General features: G+C 41.7%; 1 protein-coding gene across 1 annotated transcript; it reads right to left on the bottom strand.

Annotated features, from left to right (window-relative positions):
• Positions 1-1177: 1177 nt before the first annotated feature.
• On the bottom strand, positions 1178-1768 carry LOC130939575 (uncharacterized). Its single transcript, XM_057867668.1, has one exon. The coding sequence runs from the start codon at positions 1766-1768 to the stop codon at positions 1178-1180; it is 591 nt and encodes a 196-aa protein (XP_057723651.1).
• Positions 1769-12769: the final 11001 nt, after the last annotated feature.

The raw sequence follows: 12769 nt of genomic DNA on the forward strand, positions 1-12769 counted from the left end.
CAATTCATGTGGGAGATTCCTGTTGACAAACATGAATTTTTCCTCCGTGTCGCCGACCATGAATTTTTCCAGGTCCCCCTCTGGTTCTGGTCTGGGTTTGTCGTCTACTCTGGCGTCCAGGTCAGCTAGGAACACCCCAGACGCCTCTTTGGATTTCTTCCTTAGGGAGAGGCTGGCGTTGTCGCAAGCGACTGCCGTCTCAAGGTCTCCTGTTATGGACCCTATAGATCCATCATCGGTAACAAACTTCATGACTAGCAGCTTTGTGTTGATTATCGCTTCAACATCGTTAATCGTCTTCCTTCCCAAGATGATGTTGTAGGCGGTGGAATCTCGGAGGACCACGAACTCGGCTATCGCCGATCTTTGGCCTTGAGCCTGTCCCACTGAGACCGGTAGGGATATTACTCCATCAGGTTGATGAAGTGGTCGCCCAACCCAATGACCCCGTGCTGGTGAGTCGACAGGTCGGCGTCCCTTAGCCCTAGTGCGTCAAACACGTTGCGGAACATGATGTTCGAGTCTGCCCCCGTGTCGACAAGGATTCGTTTGACGAAACCGGTTTCCACTCTGGCCGTGATGAGCATGGGTGGGTTTTCAGGGGCCTCGTCGAACCACTGGTCTTCCGGGCCGAAGGAGATGGAAGGGGGCTTCTTAGAGCTCCGCACCAACGAAGAGGAGACCGCCAAGACCTTAGCATCTTTCTTGTGCGCCGATCGTGACCTTGGCGCGGCGTTTTTGGCCGTCACTATGTTTATCACGGTGAGGCCGTGATCTCTGTCTTCTGGCTCTTGTCGCCGCTTTGCCGACCGGGTTTTGCCTTCTTCGTCTTGGTCGCGATGACGCCTCCTCGGCTCCCTTATGAGATGGGAGAATTCTGTTAGTTTACCCTCCCTTATCGCTTGTTCTAGTGCATCTTTCAGGTTAAAACAGTCCTGTGTTTGGTGACCATAGCCCTTGTGATAGTCACAGTAGAAGTTCTTGCTTCCCCCCGTACGGTCCTTGAGTGGTCGGGGCTTCGGTAGGATTCCTTTCTCGGCAATTTGCTGATAAACTTCCATGATGGGAAGAGTGAGCGGAGTGTAGTTGGTGAATTTTCCGACCCGGGGGAATGGCCTGGGTGCCTTGTTCGGCGCTCCTTCTTGGCTTGTTCTTTTTGTCTTTCTCCGTTACCTTGTTACCTAGGTTGGTTGTAGCCGGAGTGCCGTTTATTGGCAGCAACAACTTGGCTGACTTCTTCGTCATTTATGTACTCCTTGGCTACCGTTTGGATCTCGTGCATCGTCCAAACTGGTTTCGTGGTAAGGTGCTTTCGAAAGTCCTCGTTGAGGAGGCCGTTCGTCAGACAAAGGCTGACCACTGAATCGGTTAGGCCGTCAATTTCCAGGCATTCGTCGTTGAACCGGTCCAGGTATTTTCTGGTCGGCTCTCCTTGTCTCTGGGTTATCCCCAGAAGGTTGATCGGGTGCTTTGCCTTTGCTATTCGTGTTGTGAATTGGGCTAGGAAGGCGCGGCTGATGTCCGAAAACCCATAGATGGACCCCTGCGGGAGGCCGTTAAACCATCTGATCGCGGGTCCTGCTAGGGTCACCGGGAAGGCTCGGCATCTCACCTCGTCCCCTACTCCCTCCAGATTCATCCTAGCTTCGAAGGCTGTGAGGTGTTCCAGAGGGTCTTGGGTTCCATCGTACCTCATGTCCTTTGGTTTGTCGAAGTGCTTCGGCAACTGGACTTCGAGGATGGATCGATGGAACGGGGTGGCGCCCATTATCACGGGTCGCCATGTCCTCTCGGACCTCTCTTCCCCGCCTTCGCCCTCTCGTCCCGTGTGGCGCGCTTCCTTGCCTCGGGAGTAGATGATTGTGTCATTTCGTCTTCTCGGGATGGGTGACTCTTCTCGAGTGCTCTCCGCTTCCGTTCGGGATGCGGAGGCACGTCGTAGGAGACTTCGGTGGGAGTCTCTCTCTCGGCTTTCAGGAGATGGGGAGTAGCTAGGATCGGTGGTTCAGCGGATATTTTATACGCTTTTTGGGGGTAATTTCATGTAGATTTTAGCATATTTTAATTAGTTTTTAGTTAAATATTATTAGTTTTTAGGCAAAAATCATATTTCTGGACTTTACTATGAGTGTGTGTATTTTTCTGTGATTTCAGGTATTTTCTGACTGAAATTGAGGAAGCTGAGCAAAAATCTGACTTAGGCTGAAAAAGGACTGCTGATGCTGTTGGATCCTGACCTTCCTGCACTCGAAATGGATTTTCTGGAGCTACAGGAGTCCAATTGGCGCGCTCTCAACGGCGTTGGAAAGTAGACATCCAGGGCTTTCCAGCAATATATAATAGTCTATACTTTGCGCGAAGATAGACGACGTAACTTGGCGTTGAACGCCAAGTACATGCTGCTGTCTGGAGTTAAACGCCAGAAAAACGTCATGATCCGGAGTTGAACGCCCAAAACACGTCATAACTTGGAGTTCAACTCCAAGAAAAGCCTCTACTCGTGGATAGCTTTAGTCTCAGCCCCAGCACACACCAAGTGGGCCCCAGAAGTGGATTTCTGCACCAATTATCTTAGTTTACTCATATTCTGTAAACCTAGGTTACTAGTTTACTATTTAAACAACTTTTAGTGAATTATTCTGTACCTCATGATATTTTCAGATCTGAATTACATACTTTTTGACGGCATGAGTCTCTAAACTCCATTGTTGGGGGTGAGGAGCTCTGCAGCGTCTCGATGAATTAATACAATTCCTTTATTTTCCATTCAAACACGATTGTTCTTATCTAAGATGTTCATTCGCGCTTAATTATGGAGAAGGTGATGATCCGTGACACTCATCACCTTCCCCAAACCATGAACGTGTGCCTGACAACCACCTCCGTTCTACATCAGACTGAATGAGTATCTCTTAGATTCATTACGCAGAATCTTCGTGGTATAGGCCGGATTGATGGCGGCATTCATGAGAATCCGGAAAGTCTAAACCTTGTCTGTGGTATTCCGAGTAGGATTCTGGGATTGAATAACTGTGACAAGTTTCAAACTCCTGAAGGCTGGGCGTTAGTGACAGACGCAAAAGAATCAATGGATTCTATTCCAACCTGATTGAGAACCGACAGATGATTAGCCGTGCTGTGACAGAGCATAGGAACGTTTTCACTGAGAGGATGGGAGGTAGCCATTGACAACGGTGACACCCTACATAGAGCTTGCCATGGAAGGGACTTTTCGTGTGTTGAAGGATTTTAAGGAAGAGTTGAAGTTCGAAGGACAAAGCATCTCCAAAACTCCAACATATTTCTTATTACTGCATAACAAGTAACGCTATTACTCTCTTTTATTCTTATAATCAAATCTAGTAATTTCACTTAAACTTTATTGGCCTCCTGACTAAGATTAATAAAATAAATATAGATTGCTTCAAACCAATAATCTCCGTGGGATCGACCCTTACTCACGTAAGGTATTACTTGGACGACCCAGTGCACTTGCTGGTTAGTTGTGCGGATTACAAATTCGTGCACCAAGTTTTTGGCGCCATTGCCGGGGATTATTCGAGTTTGAACAACTAAAAGTTTATTTTATTTCTTAGATTAGAAATAATTTATTTTTATTTTTAGTGTTACAGAGTCATTAAATCTTGATAGGATAGTTTCTTTTCAAAAATTTCTTTTCAAAATTTATTATTTTTCTTTTAATTAATTGCTAATTTTTGTGAGTTTAGTGTCTTGTTCTAAGTTTGGTGTGTTTTGCATATTTTATTTTTTTTCTCAAAATTTTCGACTTGTGTTCTTTGTTCTTCATTGATTTTCAAGTTGTTCTTGTTTATTTTTCTTGTTTGATCTTGAGTTTTTCTTGTTCTGTGTCTTTTCTTGTTTTTCTTGTACTAATCCAAAGCATTAGTCTTTCAAAAAGAAATATACCTGCTCAGAACAATTGTTACCTTTTCTGCCCATTTGGCTAGAATATTGGTTTATATTCTTGATGAGGGAGCACCAATACTTTTGAAAATCCTTTTTTCAAAAATAATTTTTCTTGATTTAATCTTGTGCCAAACTTTAAGTTTGGTGTTTTCTTGTTAATCTTTTCATAATTTTCGAAAATTTTATTAAAGTTTTCTAAAAATTTTAAGTTTGGTGTTCTTCCTTTTGTTCTTGGTGGTCTTGTGAATCTTGAAGGTGTTCTTGAGTTTTTCTTGTGTCTTGATCTTAAAATTTTTAAGTTTGGTGTTCCTTGGTGTCTTCCCTCCAAAAATTTTCGAAAATAAGGAGCATTAGATCTAAAAATTTTAAGTCTTGTGCCTTTTGTGTGTTTTTCTCTTTCATCATAAAATTCAAAATTCAAAAAAAAAATTTATTTTCTAACTAATTTTGAACTTATTTTTTTCGAAAATTTTACATAAAAATTCAAATTTCAATTTCAAAATATTTCCAATTTCTTTTATTTATTTCGTTTTTCTTATATATAAAAAAAAATCAACATATAAATTATCTCTTGTATTCCATCATGGAAGTAAGTATGAATGAACAGTCCAAGAGGACTCTGGGGTCATATGCTAACCCCACTACTGCTTCATATGGGAGTAGTATCTGTATACCCTCCATTGGAGTCAGTAGCTTTGAGTTGAATCCTCAGCTCATTATCATGGTACAGCAAAACTGTCAGTATTCTGGTCTTCCACATGAAGAACCTACAGAGTTTCTGGCACAATTTTTGCAAATTGCTGACACAGTACATGATAAGGAAGTGGATCAGGATGTCTACAGATTATTACTGTTTCCATTTGCTGTAAAAGATCAAGCTAAGAGGTGGTTAAATAACCAGCCTAAGAACAGCATAAAAACATGGAAGCAGCTGTCAGAAAAATTCCTGAATCACTATTTCCCTCCAAAACGGATGACACAGCTAAGGCTAAGCATCCAAGGCTTCAAACAAGGAGATAATGAATCTCTTTATGATGCCTGGGAGAGATACAGAGAGATGATAAGAAAATGCCCCTCTGAAATGTTTTCAGAATGGGTGCAATTAGACATCTTCTACTATGGGCTTACAGAAAAAGCTCAGATTTCTCTAGACCACTCAGCTGGTGGATCTATACATATGAGAAAAATGATTGAAGAAGCTCAAGAGCTTATTGATACAGTTGCCAGAAATCAACATCTGTACCTAAGCAGTGAATCTTCCATGAAAGAAGAAGCTAAAACAGTAACTGCTGAACTCAGTCCGGTGGATCAGGCAAATGAATTCAATCAGCAATTAGACTTTCTAACTCAGCAGCTAGCCAAATTCAAGGAAATATTACAGGAAACAAGAATGGCTAACAGGAATATGGAAGTACAATTAAAGCAGACAGAAAAGCAACTGTCAAAACAAATAGCAGAAGAATGCCAAGCAGTTCAATTAAGAAGTGGGAAAACATTAAATACCTCAATTCAAAGCAGCAGGAAACCAAGAAATAAACAAGTGAATACTCAAAATCCCTCTGAGGACAATCAGAGCCCAGAGAGGAATAAAGCTGGCGCTGAACGCCCAGACCATGCTCATTCCTGGCGTTCAACGCCAGAAACAAGCATGAATCCGGCGTTGAACGCCCAAAGGGAACATGGTTCTGGCGTTCAAACGCCAGTAACAAATAAGGAAGTGGCGTCTAACGCCACTCCAGCCCCCACCACTGGCATTCAAATGCCAATGGGGAATCAGTCACATACAAGTGCTGATAACAACCCTTCTAAAAAGGCTTCCCAACCCACTTCTGTAGGTAATAAACCTGCAGCAACTAAGGTTGAGGAATACAAAGCCAAAATGCCTTATCCTCAAAAACTCCGCCAAGCGAAACAGGATAAGCAATTTGCCCGCTTTGCAGACTATCTCAGGACTCTTGAAATAAAGATTTCGTTTGCAGAAGCACTTGAGCAAATACCTTCTTATGCTAAGTTCATGAAAGAAATCTTAAGTCATAAGAAGGATTGGAGGGAAACTGAAAAAGTTTACCTCACTGAAGAATGCAGTGCAGTCATTCTGAAAAGCTTACCTGCGAAGCTTAAAGATCATGGGAGCTTTATGATACCATGCACATTAGAGGGTAATTGTACCAAGCAAGCTTTATGTGATCTTGGGGCAAGTATCAACCTAATACCCGCATCCACTATCAGAAAGCTTGGTTTAACTGAAGAAATTAAACCAACCAAGATATGTCTTCAACTTGCTGATGGCTCCATTAAATACCCATCAGGCGTGATTGAAGACATGATTGTCAAGGTTGGGCCATTCGCTTTTCCTACTGACTTTGTGGTGCTGGAAATGGAGGAGCACAAGAGTGCAACTCTCATTCTAGGAAGACCTTTCCTAGCAACTGGCCGAACCCTCATTGATGTCCAAAAAGGGGAAGTAACCTGGAGAGTCAATGAGGAGGAGTTCAAGATGAATGTTGTCAAAGCCATGCAACATCCAGACACCCCAAATGACTGCATGAGTGTTGATATTATTGACTCTCTGGTAAGAGAGGTCAATATGGCTGAGAGTCTCGAATCAGAGCTAGAGGACATATTTAAAGATGTTCAGCCTGACCTAGAGGAATCAGAGAGAATAGTAGAACCTCTGAAAATCCCTCAGGAAGAGGAGAAACCTCCTAAACCCGAGCTCAAACCATTACCACCATCCCTGAAATATGCATTTCTGGGAGAAGGTGATACCTTTCCTGTAATCATAAGCTCTACCTTAGAGCCACAGGAAGAGGAAGCACTAATTCAAGTGCTAAGGACACACAAGACAGCTCTTGGGTGGTCCATCAGTGATCTTAAGGGCATTAGCCCAGTTAGATGCATGCACAAGATCTTACTGGAGGGTGACGCCAAACCAGTGGTTCAACCACAAAGGCGGCTGAACCCAGCCATGAAGGAAGTAGTGCAGAAAGAGGTCACTAAATTACTAGAGGCTGGGATTATTTATCCTATTTCTGACAGCCCCTGGGTGAGCCCTGTCCAAGTCGTCCCTAAGAAAGGTGGCATGACAGTGGTTCATAATGAAAAAATGAACTGGTTCCTATAAGAACAGTTACTGGGTGGCGTATGTGTATTGATTACAGAAGACTCAATACAGCCACCAGAAAGGATCATTTTCCTTTACCATTCATAGACCAGATGCTAGAAAGACTAGCAGGTCATGAATACTACTGCTTCCTGGATGGATATTCAGGTTATAATCAAATTGCAGTAGATCCCCAGGATCAGGAGAAAACGGTGTTCACATGCCCATCTGGAGTATTTGCATACAGAAGGATGCCATTTGGCCTGTGCAATGCACCTGCAACCTTTCAGAGGTGCATGCTCTCAATTTTCTCTGATATGGTGGAAAAATTTCTGGAAGTCTTCATGGATGACTTTTCAGTGTTTGGAGACTCATTCAGCTCCTGCCTTAACCATTTAGCACTTGTTCTAAAGAGATGCCAAGAGACCAACCTGGTTTTAAACTGGGAAAAGTGTCACTTTATGGTGACTGAAGGAATTGTCCTTGGGCACAAAATCTCGAACAAGGGAATAGAGGTGGATCAAGCTAAAGTTGAAATAATTGAAAAATTACCACCACCCACCAATGTTAAGGCAATCAGAAGCTTTCTGGGGCATGCAGGATTCTATAGGAGGTTTATAAAGGATTTTTCAAAAATCGCCAAACCTCTAAGCAACCTGCTAGCTGCTGACACGCCATTCATCTTTGATAAAGAGTGTCTGCAGGCATTTGAGACCCTGAAAGCTAAATTGGTCTCAGCACCAATCATCTCTGCACCAAACTGGGCATTACCATTTGAACTAATGTGTGATGCCAGTGACCATGCCATTGGTGCAGTGTTGGGACAAAGGCATGACAAGCTTCTGCACGTCATTTACTATGCCAGTCGTGTTCTAAATGACGCCCAGAAGAATTACACAACCACAGAAAAAGAGCTACTTGCAGTGGTTTACGCCATTGACAAATTCAGATCCTATTTAGTAGGATCAAAGGTGATTGTGTACACTGATCATGCTGCTCTTAAATATCTACTCACAAAGCAGGATTCAAAACCCAGACTTATAAGATGGGTGTTGCTTCTGCAAGAGTTTGATATAGAAATAAGAGACAGAAAAGGGACGGAGAATCAGGTAGCAGACCACCTGTCCCGAATAGAACCAGTAGAAGGGGCGTCCCTCCCTCTCACTGAGATTTCTGAAACCTTTCCGAATGAGCAACTCTTTGCCATCCAGGAAGTGCCATGGTTTGCAGACATTGCAAACTATAAGGCAGTGAGATTTATACCCAAAGAGTACAGTAGACAGCAAATAAAGAAGCTGATCACGGATGCAAAGTATTATCTTTGGGATGAGCCGTATCTCTTTAAGAGATGTGCAGACGGAGTAATCCGTAGATGTGTGCCTAAGGAAGAAGCACAGAAGATCCTATGGCACTGCCATGGATCTCAGTATGGAGGACATTTTGGAAGTGAGCGAACAGCCACAAGAGTCCTCCAAAGTGGCTTCTACTGGCCTACTCTCTATAAAGACTCCCGAGTGTATGTACTTAATTGTGACAGTTGCCAAAGATCTGACAATCTACCTCACAGTTACGCCATGCCTCAGCAAGGGATCTTGGAGATTGAGTTGTTTGATGTATGGGGCATTGACTTTATGGGACCCTTCCCACCATCATACTCAAACACTTATATTCTGGTGGCAGTGGATTATGTATCCAAATGGGTGGAGGCTATTGCAACACCCACCAATGACACTAAAACAGTGTTAAAATTCCTCCAGAAACACATCTTCAGCAGATTTGGTATCCCTAGAGTGTTAATTAGTGATGGGGGCACTCATTTCTGCAATAAACAGCTTTATGCTGCTCTGGTTCGTTATGGAGTTAGCCACAGGGTAGCTACTCCATATCATCCACAAACTAATGGGCAAGCTGAAGTCTCAAATAGAGAACTCAAAAGAATCCTGGAACGAACTGTAATTAACCGTAGAAGGGATTGGGCAAGAAACTTGGATGATGCTCTGTGGGCATACAGAACAGCATTCAAGACCCCTATAGGGACCTCTCCATACCAGCTTGTGTATGGAAAGGCATGTCACTTGCCAGTGGAACTGGAACACAAGGCCTATTGGGCAACCAGATTCCTAAACCTTGATGCCAAGTTAGCCGGAGAAAAACGATTGCTCCAGTTAAATGAGCTAGAGGAATTCAGACTCAATGCTTTCGAAAATGCAAAGATTTACAAAGAGAAAAGCGAAAAGATGGCATGATAAGAAATTGTCATCCAGAGTCTTTGAGCCGGGGCAGAAAATTCTGCTATTTAATTCTAGGCTCAAATTATTCCCTGGGAAATTAAAATCCCGGTGGAGAGGTCCATATGTCATTACAAACGTATCACCATATGGATACATAGAGCTTCAGGATAATGACTCTAACAAAAAGTTCATTGTTAATGGACAAAGAGTCAAACATTATCTTGAAGGCAATTTTGAGCAAGAATGCTCAAAACTGAGACTTGATTAAAACTCAGTGATAGTCCAGCTAATGACATTAAAGAAGCGCTTGCTGGGAGGCAACCCAGCCAATCACAAAATTTAATTTTATTCGTATTAATTTTTACAGGTATATGTCAAGGTATCTTCGAGGTAAAATAGCAATTGGTTGGATTCACAGAGTTATGAGGGAAATTGGAAGCTCACTGGCATGAAAAAGCCAGTAAGAAACATTTTGGGCGTTCAACGCCCAAAAGAAGCACCCACTGGGCGTTCAACGCCAGTAAGGGTAGCCTTCTGGGCGTTAAACGCCAAAAAAGAGCATCTTCTGGGCGTTAAACGCCAGAAAGAAGCACCTTCTGGGCGTTTAACGCCAGATTGACAGCATCCTGGGCATTTAGAAAAACACCCAGTAACAAAGGACTTCCTGGCGTTCAACGCCAGAAAGATGCATCAGCTGGGCGTTGAACGCCCAGGAGAAGCAACATTTGGGCGTTAAACGCCCAAACCATGCAGCAGTTGGGCGTTTAACGCCAGGATGGTGGGGAGGAGGTAAAATTCGTTTCTCTTTACAAATTTTCTAATTTTTTATGTTTCAATTCATGATTTCTTGCATAAACATATTTCAAATTATCATCCCTCAAATCAAGTTAGTGTTCTAAAAATCCTAATTTCTAAAATCCCTTTTTCAAAAATATCAAATGTATCTTAATCCATAAAGACAAATTAATTTTCAATCCAATCAAACTCTTTTAAAACTTGTTTTCAAAACTCAATTATCTCGTTAAAAATCTTTTTCAAAATTAAAAATTCAAATCTATCTTTTTAAATCTTATTCATATTTTTCTCTTTTTAAACTATATCTTTTTCTTATCATATCTATCTTTTATAAATCATATCTTCTATCTTATCCTTTTCTTATTTTCGAAATTTCCCACCCCCCTCCCCATATATTGTGTTCGGCGTCCCACTCATCATCACCTTGCAACACTTGCTCTCCTCCTATCCCTCTTCTTTCTTCTCTTTTGCTTGAGGACAAGCAACACTCTAAGTTTGGTGTGGTTATCCGTGATCACAAAAACATACTCATCAAGATCATGGCTCCTAAAGGAAAACAACCCACTTCAAGAGGCAAGAAAGAGAGTGCTCCAAAGCCACTTTGGAATCAAGGGAAGTTCTTAACTAAAGAACATTCAGATCATTATTACAAAATAATGAGTCACAGATCAGTGATCCCAGAAGTCAAATTTGATCTGAAAGAAGATGAATATCAAGAGATTCAAGAGCAAATTCGAATCAGGAATTGGGAAATTCTGACCAATCCTGAAACGAAAGTGGGAAGAAACATGGTTCAGGAGTTCTATGCCAATTTATGGCAGATAGACAGGCAGAGAATAATTGGAGCTGCTCTCTATGACCATCGGACCTTAGTCAGAGGAAAGATTGTTCATACTCATCCTGACAAGATCAGGGAGATATTTAAGATTCCTCAACTGAAAGATGACCCAGACTCCTTTAACAGGAGAATGATGAGGGTAAACAAAGGTCTAGACAAGATTCTAGAGGACATATGCATCCCTGAAGCCAGGTGGACTACCAGCACCACTGGCACTCCAATTCAACTCAAGAGAGAAGATCTAAAACTAGTAGCCAGAGGCTGGCTGGATTTCATTGGGCGTTCCATATTGCCTACCAGCAACCGTTCTGAAGTAACCATCAAAAGAGCTATCATGATTCACTGCATCATGTTGGGAAAAGAGGTAGAAGTCCATCAACTGATCTCATGTGAGCTATACAAAATAGCAAACAGGAATTCCAAGGACGCCAAATTGGCCTATCCAAGCTTAATTTCTATGCTCTGCAAAGATGCCGGAGTAAAGATGGGAATGACAGAGTATATCCTAGTTGAAAGGCCAATCACTGGAATATCAATGGTCAGACAACAACAACAAGATGATTCATCCAAGAGGAGAGCACAGGAAGCCCTCCCAGAACTGCCTCAATTCGAATATTGGGAACATCTTGAGGCTTCTATTTCCAAATTGCAAGAAGCTATGGACCAAATAAAGGAAGAACAGAACAATCAAGGTAGCATGCTTTGCAAACTGCTTAAGGAACAGGAAGAGCAGGGGCGTGATCTAAGGGAGCTAAAGCGCCAAAAATTAATCCTTGAAAAGCACCCCACAGATTAGAGGAACATCTACTCCTCAAAACAACAGGTTGCTGAGTTCCAATTTTTCTGCTTTAACTTAGTGATAGTATTATTATAGAAATTTACCTTAGGAGATATTTAGTAGTAATTAGTATGTCTATTTTGATTTTATTTCCAATTAGGCTATAATTTATTTTTCTCATCATCATCAGGCATGAATAAAGTAGTAGAATTTTTTTTAGAATAAAGAAGTAATCTATATTTTTTGAGTTCTTAATAATAAAAATTATAATTAATTATGTGTGGTGGCAATACTTTTTGTTCTCTGAATGAATGCTTGAACAGTGCATAACTTGTACTTTGAATTTGATGAATATTGGCTCCTGAAAGAATGAGGAACACGAAAAATATTATTGATGATCTGAAAAATCATGAAATTGATTCTTGAAGCAAGAAAAAGCAGTCTCAAAAAAAAAAAAAGGAGAAGGAGCAATAGAAAAAGCCACGAGCCCTTAAAACCAAAAGGCAAGGGTAAAAAGGATCCAAGGCTTTGAGCATCAATGGATAGGAGGGCCCAAGGAAACAAAATCCAGGCCTAAGCGGCTAAATCAAGCTGTCCCTAACCATGTACTTGTGTCATGAAGGTCCAAGTGCAAAAGCTTGAGACTGAGTGGTTAAAGTCGTGATCCAAGGCAAAAGAGTGTGCTTAAGAGCTCTGGACACCACTAACTGGGGACTCTAGCAAAGCTGGGTCACAATCTGAAAAGGTTCACCCAGTTATGTGTCTGTGGCATTTATGTATCTGGTGGTAATACTGGAAAACAAAGTGCTTAGGGCCACGGCCAAGACTCATAAAGTAGCTGTGTTCAAGAATCAACATACTACACTAGGAGAATCAATAATACTATCTGAATTCTGAGTTCCTATGGATGCCAATCATTCTGAAATTCAAGGGATAAAGGGAGATGCCAAAACTGTTCAGAAACAAAAAGCTACAAGCCCCGCTCATCTAATAAGAATCTGAGCTTCATTTAAAATTCTAAAATATTATTACTTCTTAATTTCTGTTAAAACCTATTTTATTTATCTAGTTGCTTGAGGACAAGCAACAGTTTAAGT

The sequence above is a fragment of the Arachis stenosperma genome, chromosome 7 (assembly GCF_014773155.1).
Source record: "Arachis stenosperma cultivar V10309 chromosome 7, arast.V10309.gnm1.PFL2, whole genome shotgun sequence".
In the NCBI taxonomy this organism is placed as follows: Eukaryota; Viridiplantae; Streptophyta; class Magnoliopsida; order Fabales; family Fabaceae; genus Arachis; species Arachis stenosperma.